Below are 14,751 nucleotides of genomic sequence, written 5' to 3'. Positions count from 1 at the left end.
TCCTGTATCAACACGGGCAAATGAAACCCCTCATTAATCCGAGATCCTAGCCTAGGTAGTTAAAGCTTAAGCGTCGCGTTACGGGTCTTGTTGTTTGGGTTCGGTCTTCATTGTTTCAGTGTCTCGACACGGATTCATATTTCATTCCTCTCGAGGGGGCCACTTCCTGCGCTCGCGAACGAGACGGTACGACAAAGCGTATCGTGCGAATCTATCAACATCAACACTCTTATTTGATAGTCAAGTACCGGAGCGCGTTTTGTAGTGTTTATCCATGTCCTACGCAAACATCCCCTCTCACACAAACACCTTGTACCCTCCACTCAGAATACGTGTTAATTCAAGAGGCCACCGCAAGAGCTTCTTTCCTGTCGGCCGTCTGAGTCACAACCGAGGTGTGACACATCACTCCGTCACTTGCTGACTCCCTCTGTATCCCTTTGCATCTCTCTATTGTGTTGCTATCTTTGGTTTGTACCACTTCTTCCTTCCTTTCTTCTTCTTCTTTTTTTTTTTTTTTTTTGCCTCTTCCTCTTCTGTTTTGTATCAGCCACCGCTTCTCTCTTCCACCTCTTCACTTTGACTGCTTGTGTTTGGCGACTCCCTCCGTGCTTGTGGCTCCCTCCTCTTCCTCTCCCTCCTTCCCTTTCTCTCTCTCTCTCTCTCTCTCTCTCTCTCTCTCTGGTCTCCTCGACTGTCAAACCAGCCACAGCAGCTTCAGTGGTAACGGCAGTAGCTCGCTGTAGCCGCCTCTTAGTCTCAGCAAAGGCTGCAGTGTGTGTCTGTGAGTGTGTTTCATGTGTTGGCATGTTTTCAGTGTGTGTGTGTCAGCAAGGTGCCGGTCGCCGTTAATAGAGCGTATATAACGTATATGGAGTTACTTAAACTGGGGACTGGAGGAAGATATACAAGAGGGACATCCAGAGGCTCATTAGAAGGAAGACGGAAGACCTAAGAGCGCTCTGTCTCTCTCTTTCTCTCTCTCTCGCTCTCTCTTCCTCTATTTATCTGTCTGTTTTATTTTCTCTCTCTCTTTTCTGTCTTGACCCATAGTCGATTCTTGTCTGATTGTATTACTGGCTTACTTGCTTGGTAGCAGCGGCAAGGACTGTGTGCATCATAACTGTAAGTGAACTTTAATTCATTGTGTGTGTGTGTGTGTGGGTGTGTGGGTGTGAGGTTTGGGTGTAAGTGTGCACGTCCACGCGCCCGTGCGCGCGTTGGTGTTTACGTGTGTGCACGCGTGAGTGATATCCCTGTTTGTGTCAATAGTTTATTTTTAATTCCCTTCATCCATAATGTATGCCTGCCTGCACGCATGTGTTATTCTAAATGACGTGTCAAAACATCTCTAATGACTTAATAAGGACAGTTTGTAAACTTCTATATTTAGAGCAATGAATTTATGCGGACGCAGCTTGTTCTTATGGTATGAATGCATTCCCACTCAGAAACGTTTGGACAAGATATTACTTAACCAGAGCCAAAACTGTCATAGATGTCATTTGTAGAAAATGTCAATCGCTGCTGTTGCATGTGAATGAATCTTCTCCTCCAGGTATTCACTCCTTCCTTGTGAGAGACTGGAAAGGGATGATAGAAAGAGAATTAATCTGTGTGTGTGTGTGTGAGGAGGGATGCACATACACTCGTTTATCACCCGGGGCATGGAGAAAATCAATATGTCTACAGCTTAAGCTGAAATGTTTACCTCCACCAGCTGATGGCAGAAATGGCCCTCAAAGTTTCAGTGCTACTGCGCGGGCGTGACATCTGTGTGTTTCCGTAGCGCGTTGCGTCATCGACGCCACGAGTTAAACGTGAAATAATAGAATACCCGTTCACCCGTAACCATATTAGAAGCGACGAGAACATCAGGGTTTTTCATCCGGGCCATTTCCTTCAGGTGTCGCTGCAGCGAATCATCTTCCTCCGTCGAACTTGAGTCTCAATTCTACGGTTCTCACACATATTTAAGTGAGAAATGCAAGATGTAGGCCTTCCTGTTGTCACTCACAGCAGCCACAGTCTGCTGCCGCTTGCCCGGTCTTGCCTCGCCTTGGCTCAAACTGGCCTTTTTTTTTTTTTTTTTTTGGTTTCAGGGGTGTTTTTTTATTTCAAAACCAAACTTGCTGTTTTTTCTCTCAAATATTTCAGAATGGCATTTGAGATTTGCCAAATTTGCTGCTCGGAGACGCATCGATCATTTGGCCCGCCGCCATCGCCGACTAATAATTATCCTCAACCGGAGAGAAGCGATGCCATTTGTGAAGTTGACTTTACAATGCAGGGATCACCTGACGTGATCACATCACACTCACGGCAAAGTAGCCGCACACGAAACCTGCCACGACTTCATTCGTGGAAGAAATGGTTTGGAAACAGAGAGCTTCGCAAAATAAGCATGGAAGAGAGAGCTGTGACAACTTTATGCACGATAAACCTCATCAAACATTTACCCCCTTCAGAAATGTTTAAGCTAGTGAGACGGGGGAAGCGACAGTGCGTGATGCTCCCGCATTCTTTGGCTTCAGAGCGGCAGGTTGCAGATGCCACTCTACATTTTTAGGGTTAGTGTTTAGTTGTTTTTCTTTTATTTTAGTTTTTTTTTTTTTTTTTTTAACCATTAACTGTATCCGCTTCCTCTTGGGAAGATCCATTTTTGCAGATGAAGGAAACACCCAAAGAATTGGGAAAAGCCTCTTTTCTTGTTATCTATGTCTTTTGATAATCAATATTTCTTTAGAAAATAAAGACATTTAAATAACCTGAAGGTTTCTGAAATGGAAAAATTTCTAATTACCATTTTTCAACATCTAATGCCACCCATTAATCTTAAGACTTTGAAAAGATTTGGAAAAGACTCCTGTAAAGCAATCATCTCACACCAGCTCACAATTAAAGACTATTTTTTTAGTTATTTGTTCAGAGTTTTAAATCTCAGCCTAGTCTTTGTAAAATCAGCCTAGTCTCAGACAGTCTTTGTGAAATCCTTCAGTCGCAGCCTCGTCTAAGACTAAGCTGAGAGTGAAATTAAAAAAAAAAAAAAACTGTGAATATTACATCTAAAGACTGATCTGGAAAAGATTCACGGAAAAGTGTAACTAGATTTTTCAGGATTTTTTTTTTCACCAGGTATTTGCAGAGCTATTTCAGTCCATTGAGTTAACACCTTACGAGCCGGGCTGTTCTGTTCGCGGCTCCATCTTTCGCTCCTCCTCCTGGTCAATCTTTAATGATCAGGTCGTCCTTTGCCGTTACCGTTCATCCGTACCGCAAAGAAATACCGTCCTTGCCTCCGATACTGCTCTGGTGATTGTTTGCCTCACACGTTTCCTTTTTCCAGTTTTATTGGAGCTCATCCATTATTTGTTGATTGTGTTATGTCACCATAACGACCGGAAGACTTGCAATAAAATCTAACACATTTGATATTGTCATAAGCCCAAAGCAGAGAAATAGAATGAGCCACGACGGTTCTGAGACTGCGAGATTTCCACCTCGCAGGACCGAGATGACGCGAGCGTGCTACGACTCCGGTGAGACTCTGGAGATTTCCACCGCAAAAGTCATGAGGTGCGAACCCAGTAGTAGATGAGCGACTCTCTTGAAAACATAAATGTGACATCCGAGTTGCAGTCCGCCACCTCCGCGGCTAATTCAACCAATCAAGGGAGGGTATGAGAGCAGGTGAAAATACAGATTAGAGAGAAAAAAAAAAAGAAAAAAAGAAAAACAACCAGAGCATGTGAGAGGGAACAGAGCATGGCCATCATAATCCATCCACCTTGATCCTGGAAGAGCATCATTTGTCTTCTTTTTGCTCCTCCTCTTACCCCCATTTTTCTCTCATTTTCTGCGGCACAGCCACTTTGATCTCGCGTATGAAGAAGGTCTCCAGAGCTTCATTACTTTTAAGCCATTCATAGTGAGGACACATAAAAAGATGGTAAGGAATGGATTTCTAATACCATTTACCATACGCGCTCTGCCGGCTTGCGAGTAATGGCTACATAGGGATATAATGTTCCTGCCTGATGGCCTTCTTTGCCTTTCGCTCTGAGTTACGGGGCAAAGAAGTATTGGCCATGGATGTATTCCCGTGGCTGTTTTTTTTTTTTTTTCTATTGGACGTGTGTGGCAACTCTCTGCAGGATTAGTTGAAATCTACCTGGCATATTTTCATAAAACCCAACAGAGGGGCGCGGATCGTGAAAGAAAGAAAGAAAGAAAGAAAGACAAAAAGAAAGAAAGAAAGAAAGAAAGAAAGAAAGAAAGAAAGAAAGAAAATAAAATCAATTTTACGGCAGGTCCAGCCGGAGGGCAAGAGTCATCATTTATTTATCTATTCATTTTGTATGATCTTTGACTTTTTATTTTTTTCTTTCCATGCACTCCAATGGGATCTATAGACTATTGGAATTTGGTCGAAAAGAGATTTACCCGTAAATGCTGAGTGAAAATGTACCAGAATATCTCGGGCATGCCAAGATGGGATCAACACATATTTTTTTTTTTTTTTTTTGTCTCCTTTCCCTAAGTCCTCGGAATTCTTTGCCGTTTGTTTTATTTCTAGGGAAATGCATAAAGGTCTGATAAACCCGGCTACAATTTGGCAAATAAGCACATCTAACAGGTTGATGATAACACAAGTCTTTGAATGTCAGTCTTCTCCTCTTCAGTGCTCCGTGCGTGAATGTGCATGTATATCTGTCCACGTTCAAGGCAGTTTTGCCCCTGAGTGGCTATTTTATTGGGTGGCAGGAAAATGCTCCGGGAGGAAATGATTGAAAGAAAAGGTCAGCAGACAGGATGCCCTTCTTTATCTGATGAGAGAGAGCGAGAACGACAGAGCGAGAGAGAGAGAGAGAGAAAGTATGAACACTTTGAGAAGTAGAAATGCTCGGGAGAAAGGCTACCGTAACTAACAATATACAATGAGGGAAAATACTCTCAAATGAAAGAGAATCTTATGTTGTGAAGTAATTATCTATCCGACACAGAGCAATTGTATGCTTTCCTCCACAAGGGCACGCTGGCCGAAGAGGACAAAGTGTTTTTCACGCGCAGAACAGCCATATCCGCGCACGTCCCTCCCTGTGCACATCCCTGCTGCACACTTACTTGCCCTTTAATACACGCCGTATTTTTCAGGCTACGCTAGCGGGCTTGGCGGCCGCAGCGTCACATGAGCTACATCGGATTTCAATTAAAACGGTTTAGGACTAAATCGTCTTCGTGTTAAAGATGTTTCACAGATTATTTAAACGTACTCACCTTCTGAGCAGGTGATGCTTTTCAGCGGGTGAATGTTAGCCAGTTTACCACTGTTCCAAAACAAAGTGCAAGCTGTCTTTGTATTGTCCAGTTGAATAACACGTTACCTGCATTCTGTTCTTTTTTGGCGGATCTGAATACAAGGCTGAGGTCCAAACCAGCCACACTGAGGCCCTGCAGAGGAAGTCATTTATTCTGGTGCCAAAGTAATTTTGGAGTGGTTCTTTCTTTTTTTTTTTTTTCTTTTTGTTTCAGTGTGAGTGTGATTAGACCTTGATCCAACCCCACTAATTCAGTAAATTGAGAGAAACAGTGTAGCCAGGTGCCGTCGCATGATGGGACGGGAATTAGCTGCGGCAGCAGTTTCCCAGCAGCTACGGTTAATGTGGATTGAGACCTACGGTAATTCAGAACGGTTTTCCGTCTTTGTTTTGAAAAGCTCGTGTTCGGCCAAACTAAACCCGAACGAGGTGAGAGGAACACTCGACTTTTAGCGACAAGTTCAAGGAATCGCTGCCGATCCCCAACGCGGCAAAGTGTAGTTTTGAGACCGCCCGCGTGCAGTATGTTACAGGCTGTACTCCTCTCACAGCGTTTGATTTATAATGTGACGGAAAAGAAAACAGACCCGAAGAAGCGAGTTTAGAGCCTTTGTCAAGTATCTGAAGGAACACAAAGGGACTCACGTTATCTCATTTCCTTATTTCATTTCATTGTTCAAGGAACTGTCAACAGCGCCATTGTACGGACCAGGACTCAGAAAAAGCACTTATGTGCGGTTGATGGAGGGGGCTCATAGATAATATACCGCGGTCTTGCAGAATGCATGAAAAGGCAGCAGATCCTTAAATTAGAATTTTTTTTTTTTTGTCCAAACGCCCCATTGTGATCAAACATGAGGGATCACCTTTGCGCGTGTGGTTGCTAATCACCTTAGCTTTGTCTGGGGCTGGCCGTGTCCTTTCCGCCGCCTTACCCCACTTACTTTTCCCCTGCTTTTCTATTTGTGTGTGTGAATGCGTGCGCGTCCTAACGTGCGCGCTCGGTGTGCACGAGCAGCTGGGTATCCCTATGAGAGCGTATGAGTGTATGTATTTTCTCCAAATGTGGCTCATCTCTCTTCGTTATTGATGGGCTCTTCCTCCCTGACCCAGTTCTCGTGAGCTGACACCCCCCCCCTCCCACGCCGCCGCCCCACGCCGCCCCCTTCACATCATGCCTGCAGCAAACACACATCATCGCAGAAGTCAGGAAAGGGTGAAAGATCCAGAAAAGGAGAGAGGATTGTACGTCACTGTGCCTTTTTGTCCCCATAATCACACAGGGCAGACACATTTTTATTTATTTATTTCACTTCTCCGAGTTCACAGAGCTCAAAGTGATTTCTGGCACATTATATCCGCCACCGGTTTGCGGACGCTATCATAATACAATCGAAAATGTCAGGAAATGTTCTCGTTTCACATTTCGACTGTTTGACACTGACATCCTTTGACCTCCCCCCTCCGTAAAATGTATTCCTCTTCTCTTTGTCTGCACCCACAGAGGAGCCTTCTGGGTAGCGCCACGTTTTCAGTGGGTGATCTGCTTCGGGCCAAAGATGAGCAACTCACTTTGAGTCTCAGGTAAGTTCACGTCTTATATTCTTACCGCTTCCCGCGCTAGTCTTGGCAAAACATCGCGGGCTATTCGTTTCATGCGTTTATCAATCGTGATTGGAATAGGCAAAATCAAAATAACAACATAAAGGCTTGTATTAAGTAGTACCCTAAAAAAATCAACAGACATGGTAAAGCAACCACAAATTTGTTCTGAATGCTATATTTATTTTAAAAACCACTCCTACCAATAACTTCCCTAATAGGCACATTGAAATGTTTTTTAAAACAAACTGCTACATTTTCATCATAAATGTTACTCGTTCTACCCCAACCAACATACAGGACTGTCTCAGAAAATTACAATATTGCGATAAAGTTCTTTATCTTCTGTAATGCAATTAAAAAAACAAAAATGACTTTTTCATAATATTCTAATATTTTGAGATAGGATTTTTGAGTTTTCTTCAGATCCAAGCCATAATCAGCAATATTAAAATAATAAAAGGCTTGCAATATTTCAGTTGATTTGCAATGAATCCAGAATGTATAACATTTTTGTTTTTTTTTGTAATTGCATTACAGAAGATAAAGAACTTTATCACAATACTCTAAATTTCCGAGTCAGTCCTGTATATGGTTTGCATTATAAAACGCTGACATATTTGCAGCCATTTTCCTCCCTGCTACATACCTAGCTGGTTATTTGTCACCAGACCGTCTTTTTTCAATTTGTAAAGAAAAAAAAAGAAAAAGGAAATGTGATCCGATCTCTTGACACTTCAGCTGAAGGAGCCGGCTCTTTAGGATAAACAGATCATTAAAGGAAACGCTCTTTTAGACTGATGACATTGAGGAATTTTAGCCCACAAGAGCATACTTATATACCAAACATCGAGAGACGGCGAGAAAAATGCCTTTCTGTGGATGGTGCAACAGTAGCTGCCAGGTTTCTTTGTGTGTCTGATGTTCTGCTAGTGTGTAGGAGTGTCTCTCTTTCTCTGTAAATAGGGGCAGGAGTAAGTCTGTCTGAAAGACAATTCAATAACTGCAGCGACAAGGACTTTTCCCATCCTATCTGTGTATGAGCTGCAGAAACCCTGACATGTTTTCCAAATCTGATGAAGATTCAAGTGGGAGTCAAACCCCATTTAACTTATTTTGGCTCCAAATCAGTGCGCATGTTATGGATGATATTAGTTTTTTCACTCGAACGCTGTTTTTGCCAAAAAGTGTCCTTGCCGCGTGGCGACGAACCCCCAGTTCCCCCGATGGCCTGATTAGCGCCTTGCGCGGCAACTCTGCAATCGTCCGTGTGTGTGTGTGTGTGTGTGTGTGTGTGTTTTAGTGCGTGAATGGGTGAACCTAGTCCTGTGTGCGGTAAAGTGCATTGAAATCACAAGGCGTGAAAGTGCTATATAAGTGGAAACCATTTACTATATATAAGGTCTGAGACTTTGAGAGGTAGAAATATTTCTCTTTTCTTCAATGAATAGATAAAATAATCTGTTTAAAAAGGTGATATAGCAGAAGGGAAACATTATATTCTGGAAAAAAAAAATTTGGATTTTTTTTTTTTCTTCAATTTTTTTTTCTTTAACTTTTCAATAAAACTAGCAGAGGCTGGAGACAGAACCAGTTATTTTGGGACAAATTCATCACGAATAGTGGAAAACTTAGATGTTTGCTTCATGAACAGCTGCTTGATGTGATTGCTAAAAAGTACTGTACCAGTCGAGCTGCCTGGGCGTCATAATAATCAGGTCGTAAATAAAGCCTGTGGGCTGTGTTTTGACACGCTGACTCATAACCAACGTTGCATTCCTGCATTTGTAATGTGTTTACATTGTTCTTTGTATTCTGCTGTTAAATATCCCTCTGCCGCCCAATATGGGCCACAACACTGCAAAATATCACTTCACTTCACAGGCTTGATTTGTCCTGGAAGTAAGAAATAAACATTTGGCAACATTTAGCTCAAATAGTGTGCACTCTATTGCATCAACCACATCAGAGAGCAAGAGACAGACAGTGTGTGTGTGTGTGGGTGTGTGTGTGTGTGTGTGGTGGTGGGGGTATGGCCAACATCTTGCATTGATTATTTGCTTAGTTTAATGAACTAAGGGCCTTTGGACTTCATCAGTCATCTCTTTGTTTTATTATTTCACGTCTAGTTAATGGTGAAAGTTGTAACACCATTGCCACTTCTTCATTTACATCAAAAAACAGAACAAAAGACAACCAAGCTGTGTAAATACAAATTTCAAGAAGCCAAAACTTGTTGCTGAAGGCAACAGAACAATGAATAATAGCAGTAATCCGGGCTGTTATTCAAGTTAAAACAATGGTGTCGTCTTAAAGATCCAGAAGATACACAAACTCACACAGGATTTATAAAAAGTAATAAATCTATAGTCAAAAGGCTTCCCTTTCAGCAAAAGACTGAATATCAAATGTACCTTTATTGTATTTTTAGAGCGGCAAACAGGAAGTGGCAAACTTCTATCAGTTCCTCCGGAGTGGGCCGCTCCAGGCGGGGACAGGAGCCGCCGGAGGTCTGCTGAATTGTTTTTTTTTTTTTTTCCCCTCCGATCCAAAATTACAGGACCGACTTTAAAAAATGTTTTACTTTATTCTTGCAAGCTGAAAGAATGTTCCCACGGTGGGGGGAAATGAAAAAAAAAAAAGTTATAAACTTAAATGGGTCATGACAAACAGCCAGTTTATAAAACGGATTGAGACCGTCCAGGATACGGAGCTGTAAGACCGTCGGACGGTACGGAGAGCGGCACGTATCTCACACACTGCGACCTGTGAGGTAGGAAGAAGGGGAAAAGGTCACTGCAGGGCAATTAGCTGCTCTTCTGCATATGTGAAAAAAAATCATTAGCCCTCTCACCTCAGTGACTAAATCTTTCAAAGGGCACGTTGTAAACTTTCTTTTCCACAAGGACTATAATGTTTCTTTACACTTTGTTTTTTAGTAGAAATCATCAATATGTGGTGAATTGGAAGTTCACTTCCTTGTGGGATTCAAGATTCAGAGCGTTTATTGTCATATACACGGTGTCGAAACGTGTTTCCCTGTACAGTGAAATTCCTACTTTGCTATCCGCAGTATAGCTTCATAAGACCTTTTCAGTGCAGCTTGGTGTGCAACCCACTTCTGCCTTCTTTTAGTTAGTTTTTTATTTTTTTTGCCAAAATTTTACATAATCTGAAGCATAAGTAATGCACATTTATCACCCTCATCATCTGAAAACCTGCTTATCATCCATCCATTTATCCAGCTACCAGTCACTAAGTCAGTCAAGTATGACCAGTCACATATCTATCTATCTATCTATCTATCTATCTATCTATCTATCTATCTATCTATCTATCTATCTATCTATCTATCTATCTATCTATCTATCTATCTATCTATCTATCTATCTATCTATCTATCTATCTATCTATCTATCCATCCATCCATCCATCCATCCATCCATCCATCCATCCATCCATCCATCCATCCATCCATCCATCCATCCATCCATCCATCCATCCATCCATCCATCCATCCATCCATCCATCCATCCATCTCTATCTAGATGCATTTTCCTCTGTCGTATTTTCTTTTTCCATGGTTGGTTAATTGAGCGGAGGCTTCCTCGACCAGACCCGCCCGCCCTTGTCATCCTCGCAAACATGTGATTTCCCAACATGCATGAAGCCGCTAACACCCGCATGATCAAAACAACGCTCTGCGATTAAATACCTCGACTCTCAACAAATCCCGATTGCTCTTGTGTTGTGACGGCAGATGAGGGTTAATGACTTGTGAAACACATTTTAAGAGCAATATGAGTAAAAGAAAGGTGAAGTTCAGGAACGTAACCATGGCGACACACACTGTCGCCTGCGCCATTGCTGTGTGTGAACGTGTGTGCCATAATGTGTTTGTGCTTATGTGTGTTTGGTTTTTTGTTGCTCTGCTTTTGTCTTTGGCCAAAGATGAGGAAACTGGCAGTTTCATCCTCTCCTACACAAGCATATTGTATATTCTGAAGGCCGTTAGTCACAGCAAGTCGATCTGAAATATACAACACTGAAGATTGTACTGTATCTGTTTGTCTGCAAACTTTTCCGACGGAATGAATTCTATTTTTATTGTCGAACCAAATTGCATTTAAGAGCTGCCTTATATTGTGTCCTTTTTTTTTGTAACCTGCTCTTGTTTTCTACCTTTTCAACCCGTCTTGTGTTAACCTCTTTGTTTCCCGCAGAAGATACCGGGCGTAATTATATCAGCATAGTTGACTGTGCTGTGCAACAGACCCCTTCGGAGTGTTTGCACATTTTGTGTGTTTTGTTCTTGCTCTTCGACAAATTCCCCCAGTCGCACTGCTCTGTTGTATTTCTGGCTCAGTTTGTCATCTGTTCCATTCCTGGGGATAACGTGAGGTCCTCCCAAGATACACTGCTGCCACAACAGTTTTTAGAAACTCAAAAATATTTTTTCTCTGAAATATCAAGTTTTTACTATCATAACTCTGTATTACACAATCATGTATTGTAGCTGTCTCTACATATACAAAATATTCAAATTTTAAGTAGTTCACTATGTCAGGGCCGCTGGTCCTAGAGCAACAAAATGTCATATTATGCATCACGTGGGTTATTTTCTTGTGGACCGGTGACTAATGCCCTTATCCGTTTACACATTTATTAAGAAAAAAAAACAAAAAACCAAAACAAGGGTAGCTGCTCTTGTGGCTGGCTGGAGCCAAACACAACTGCAATAAGACACAAGATGACTACTATTTTATTGCTGAATTATTTTATGATCATTTGTATGTCATATATTGATAAACAAGCTTAATTTACTTTTGCTTAATTTAATATTATCATATATTTTAAACTACACCATATATATATACACATAATATAATGAATTATATAATATATGTATTATATTATAATATATTATAATACATTATATTATATTATTTTTATTTTATGTTCAATTATATTGTATTATTTTATTATTTTTTCTATATTTTTTTGTACATATGGTTCCCAAAGACGATCACACCAGCATAACAGAGCACCATTCAACCTAGATCTGTGGCCATCCCCTCCCTTAGCACTTATACACTGGAAAGGCGCTCTAGTCTGCTTGAAATGAAGAAACTTCTCAGTTAAGAGCTGAAAAAGTCCCGTCGCTATGACCACATTTGCCAACAAGAGCCATGACCTGAAAGACTGAGAGCCTTCACTGACTCATGATTACTCAAACACCTCAATAACATCGCAGGCTTTGCTTCTGTTGTCTGAAGTGCCCATCAAGGGCAAAGTGATGTTGATGCATACAAAACATGTACTTGCATGCTCACAGAAATAAAAAGCAAAATATGGGGAAAAACACCATAATAAGGTGACAATTTAAACACGCAGTTGAGTTAAAATGGCCTGAAGAGCTGCCTGCGGTGTCATGTTGGAGCCGAGGCATGTTACGCCGACGCTCGCCGATGCATGCGTAAGAAACGCGGACACGCGGAGGAAAAAAAAAAAAAAATTGATTCCACATGCCGTCCGCTTGTTGGTTCATCCGGAAACCGAGAAAACATTTCAAAGATGAGCAGCAGCTCTTCGTGAGCGTGTAAGATTCATTCTGGGCCGTTTGACCTGTGGACGAGCCCGTGATTCACAGCGCAGATTAGTCCGGCTGGCTAAGCGCCGACTCGGACTTGAATTTCAACTCATTTTGCTTGTAAGGAAACAGCTGCTTCATTTAAATGCGGTATTTTAATCCCCTTTCGGTCTGTTGTTGCAGAAAACTTATTTGAGTTGAGTTTTTCCCGGCAGCAGAGAGGTGGAACAACTTTTTCTGCATAGGCTAAGGGTTGATTCCCCCCTCAGTCAATCTCAAATCCAATAGAGCTTTGACCAAATTCTCCTCATAAGCTCTGGGTTTACATTGGGGCTGAGAATATGTAGAGAGGAAATTGGTATTTGAGCCGTAGCCGTATGGGTATGTGACTCGCTTTTACTTTGTCCTTTCGGTAAATTTCATAGTGTCGCAGATCTGTCCACCTCCAAGCTCATCCCCGTGAATTATCTGCCTTTCGGCTCGTCTCTCATGTCCCGCCGTCAGGAGTGGCTGGTCGGTATTTTTGTCGTGCGTCGATTTTGTTTTCCGAAAGGCACGTCTGGTTTGACGAGCCACCGTATGCCTCGAGTGAGTGGGCGTCATGGAAACGTGGGCTCAGCCTTTATGGAGACCCGTCGCTTTTGAGGGTGCGACAAGCCGTATAACAGAGCATTTAGAACAACAGAAACGGCCAAAAGAAGCGCGCCGTCTCTCCGAAGTCTGATTGTTTATCGGACAAAGAGAGCGCGGTTTCTTTAAACAGAATTCTCGATTGTTTCCGTGGTCGTTTCATTAAGACGTGTAGTCGGCCTTGCGGTTCCTTGCGGTTTATGATCCACCCACGAAATGACAGGAATAATCTTGAATATTTAATGTTTGTTTCAGAGTACGCAGCCTTTTTGGATTTTTACAGCGTCGCAGATCTAAATTCAACCAATCCCCTCAAATAAAAGATGAATTTTTTAGAGGAAGATATAATGGAGAGCCAAATAATCATAGGTGTGGGAAATAACTTATGTTAGGCTTTACAAATATAATGATTTACTGTCAGTAAGGAAACTGACCGTGTCGTCATAAGCTTTATGCTACCTGAAATAAGGCGGATCCTTGACTGTGTGTGTGTGTATTTGAGTTGGGGCCGAGGGTGGGAGGTGTGTACGATTGCTTGGAGTGTGACGCGTCCTCGGTGCCCTCAGCGCTCCTCCTGCCTGGCGTTCTGCCTCTGAGAAATGAGATGCAACAGCCTTGAAGATTGTGTGTGTGTGTGCAAGTGTGTGTGTTACGACCTGCAGCATCACAGGAATAATTTCTGTGTGTGTCAGAGAGAGAGAGAGAGAGAGAGAGAGAGAGAGTGAGTGTGTGTGTGTGTGTTAGTACGATGGACATCTTAACCCTTTTTGTCTAATAACCAAATCAATCATTCATTTTCTTAATATGTATAATCATCGTTAACCCTCCTTCAAACTATATTCACTGTCATAATACAGGCTTGTGAGCAGTGACCTACATGTTGCCTTTGCCAGGCACCTGCATGCGGCTCGTAGTAAATCTCTCTGTGCTTTCCCGTTATATGGACTTGGATGGTGCGCCTGATTTCCACTGGGCCATTACTCACGCAGAATGAATGAGCCACTGTACCTCGGAAATACTTCCGCATCTTGGCTCAGACGTGCACTCTTTACTGTGGCACAGAGTACAGGGATACCGGAGTTGGTTCACAGCACAATATTTGGGTCTCTAATAGTGGCCTTTGTGTGCACATTGGTTTCATGCATAGATGCATGGAGTAAATAACCTTCAGTGTCTACGGCGGTATTAACCGGAGAGTTGTGCAGAATCTTTATGGTTTTGTTAGTTAGTAAGTTCATGGCAGCGGCTGGAAATTTAAGATATGCATCATATGAATAGCTTTTGTTTTATTCATACAATGTCCCTTTATTGGATTCATTTAAAATCCAATTGAGGATTTTATTGATACGGGTGTAAGTGTTAGTCCCCGGCTCTCCGGGATGGCATTTTTTGGGAAATGAATAACTCCTCAAGGATCGCAGACCTCCATTGCCAGGAGATTGGCTGGCTTTGTGCTCCATACTTTTTTTTTTTTTTTTTTCTAAACGGAGGGGTCCTGGGTGGGGCAAAACAACCATTGTGCTCCAGGAGCTGCAGAGATGTACGCCCCACAGAGGTCTCTCAATTATGCATGTTATGTATACACGCGGGAGGAAAGATCATTATCTCCAA

General features: G+C 42.2%; 1 protein-coding gene across 5 annotated transcripts in view; it reads left to right on the top strand.

Annotated features, from left to right (window-relative positions):
* inpp4b (inositol polyphosphate-4-phosphatase type II B) overlaps positions 1-14,751 on the top strand; it is a 164,383-nt gene that overhangs the window by 56,395 nt on the left and 93,237 nt on the right. For 4 of the 5 annotated variants that reach the window (XM_086157338.1, XM_086157337.1, XM_086157339.1 and 1 more), the window contains one exon: positions 6,823-6,902. In XM_086157338.1, the coding sequence (XP_086013464.1) occupies positions 6,823-6,902 (80 nt within the window). Of the gene's footprint in view, positions 1-731; positions 1,126-6,822; positions 6,903-14,751 lie in introns of those variants that run through there. The other variant, XM_086157340.1, reaches the window with a different exon arrangement.

Source organism: Fistularia commersonii, chromosome 12 (genome assembly GCF_037954325.1).
Source record: "Fistularia commersonii isolate RoL2024-O1a breed Wild chromosome 12, RoL_Fcom_v1.0, whole genome shotgun sequence".
Lineage (NCBI taxonomy): Eukaryota > Metazoa > Chordata > Actinopteri > Syngnathiformes > Fistulariidae > Fistularia > Fistularia commersonii.
Note: the sequence above shows the minus strand (reverse complement) of the source record. Positions and strands in the feature narration are given on the sequence as shown.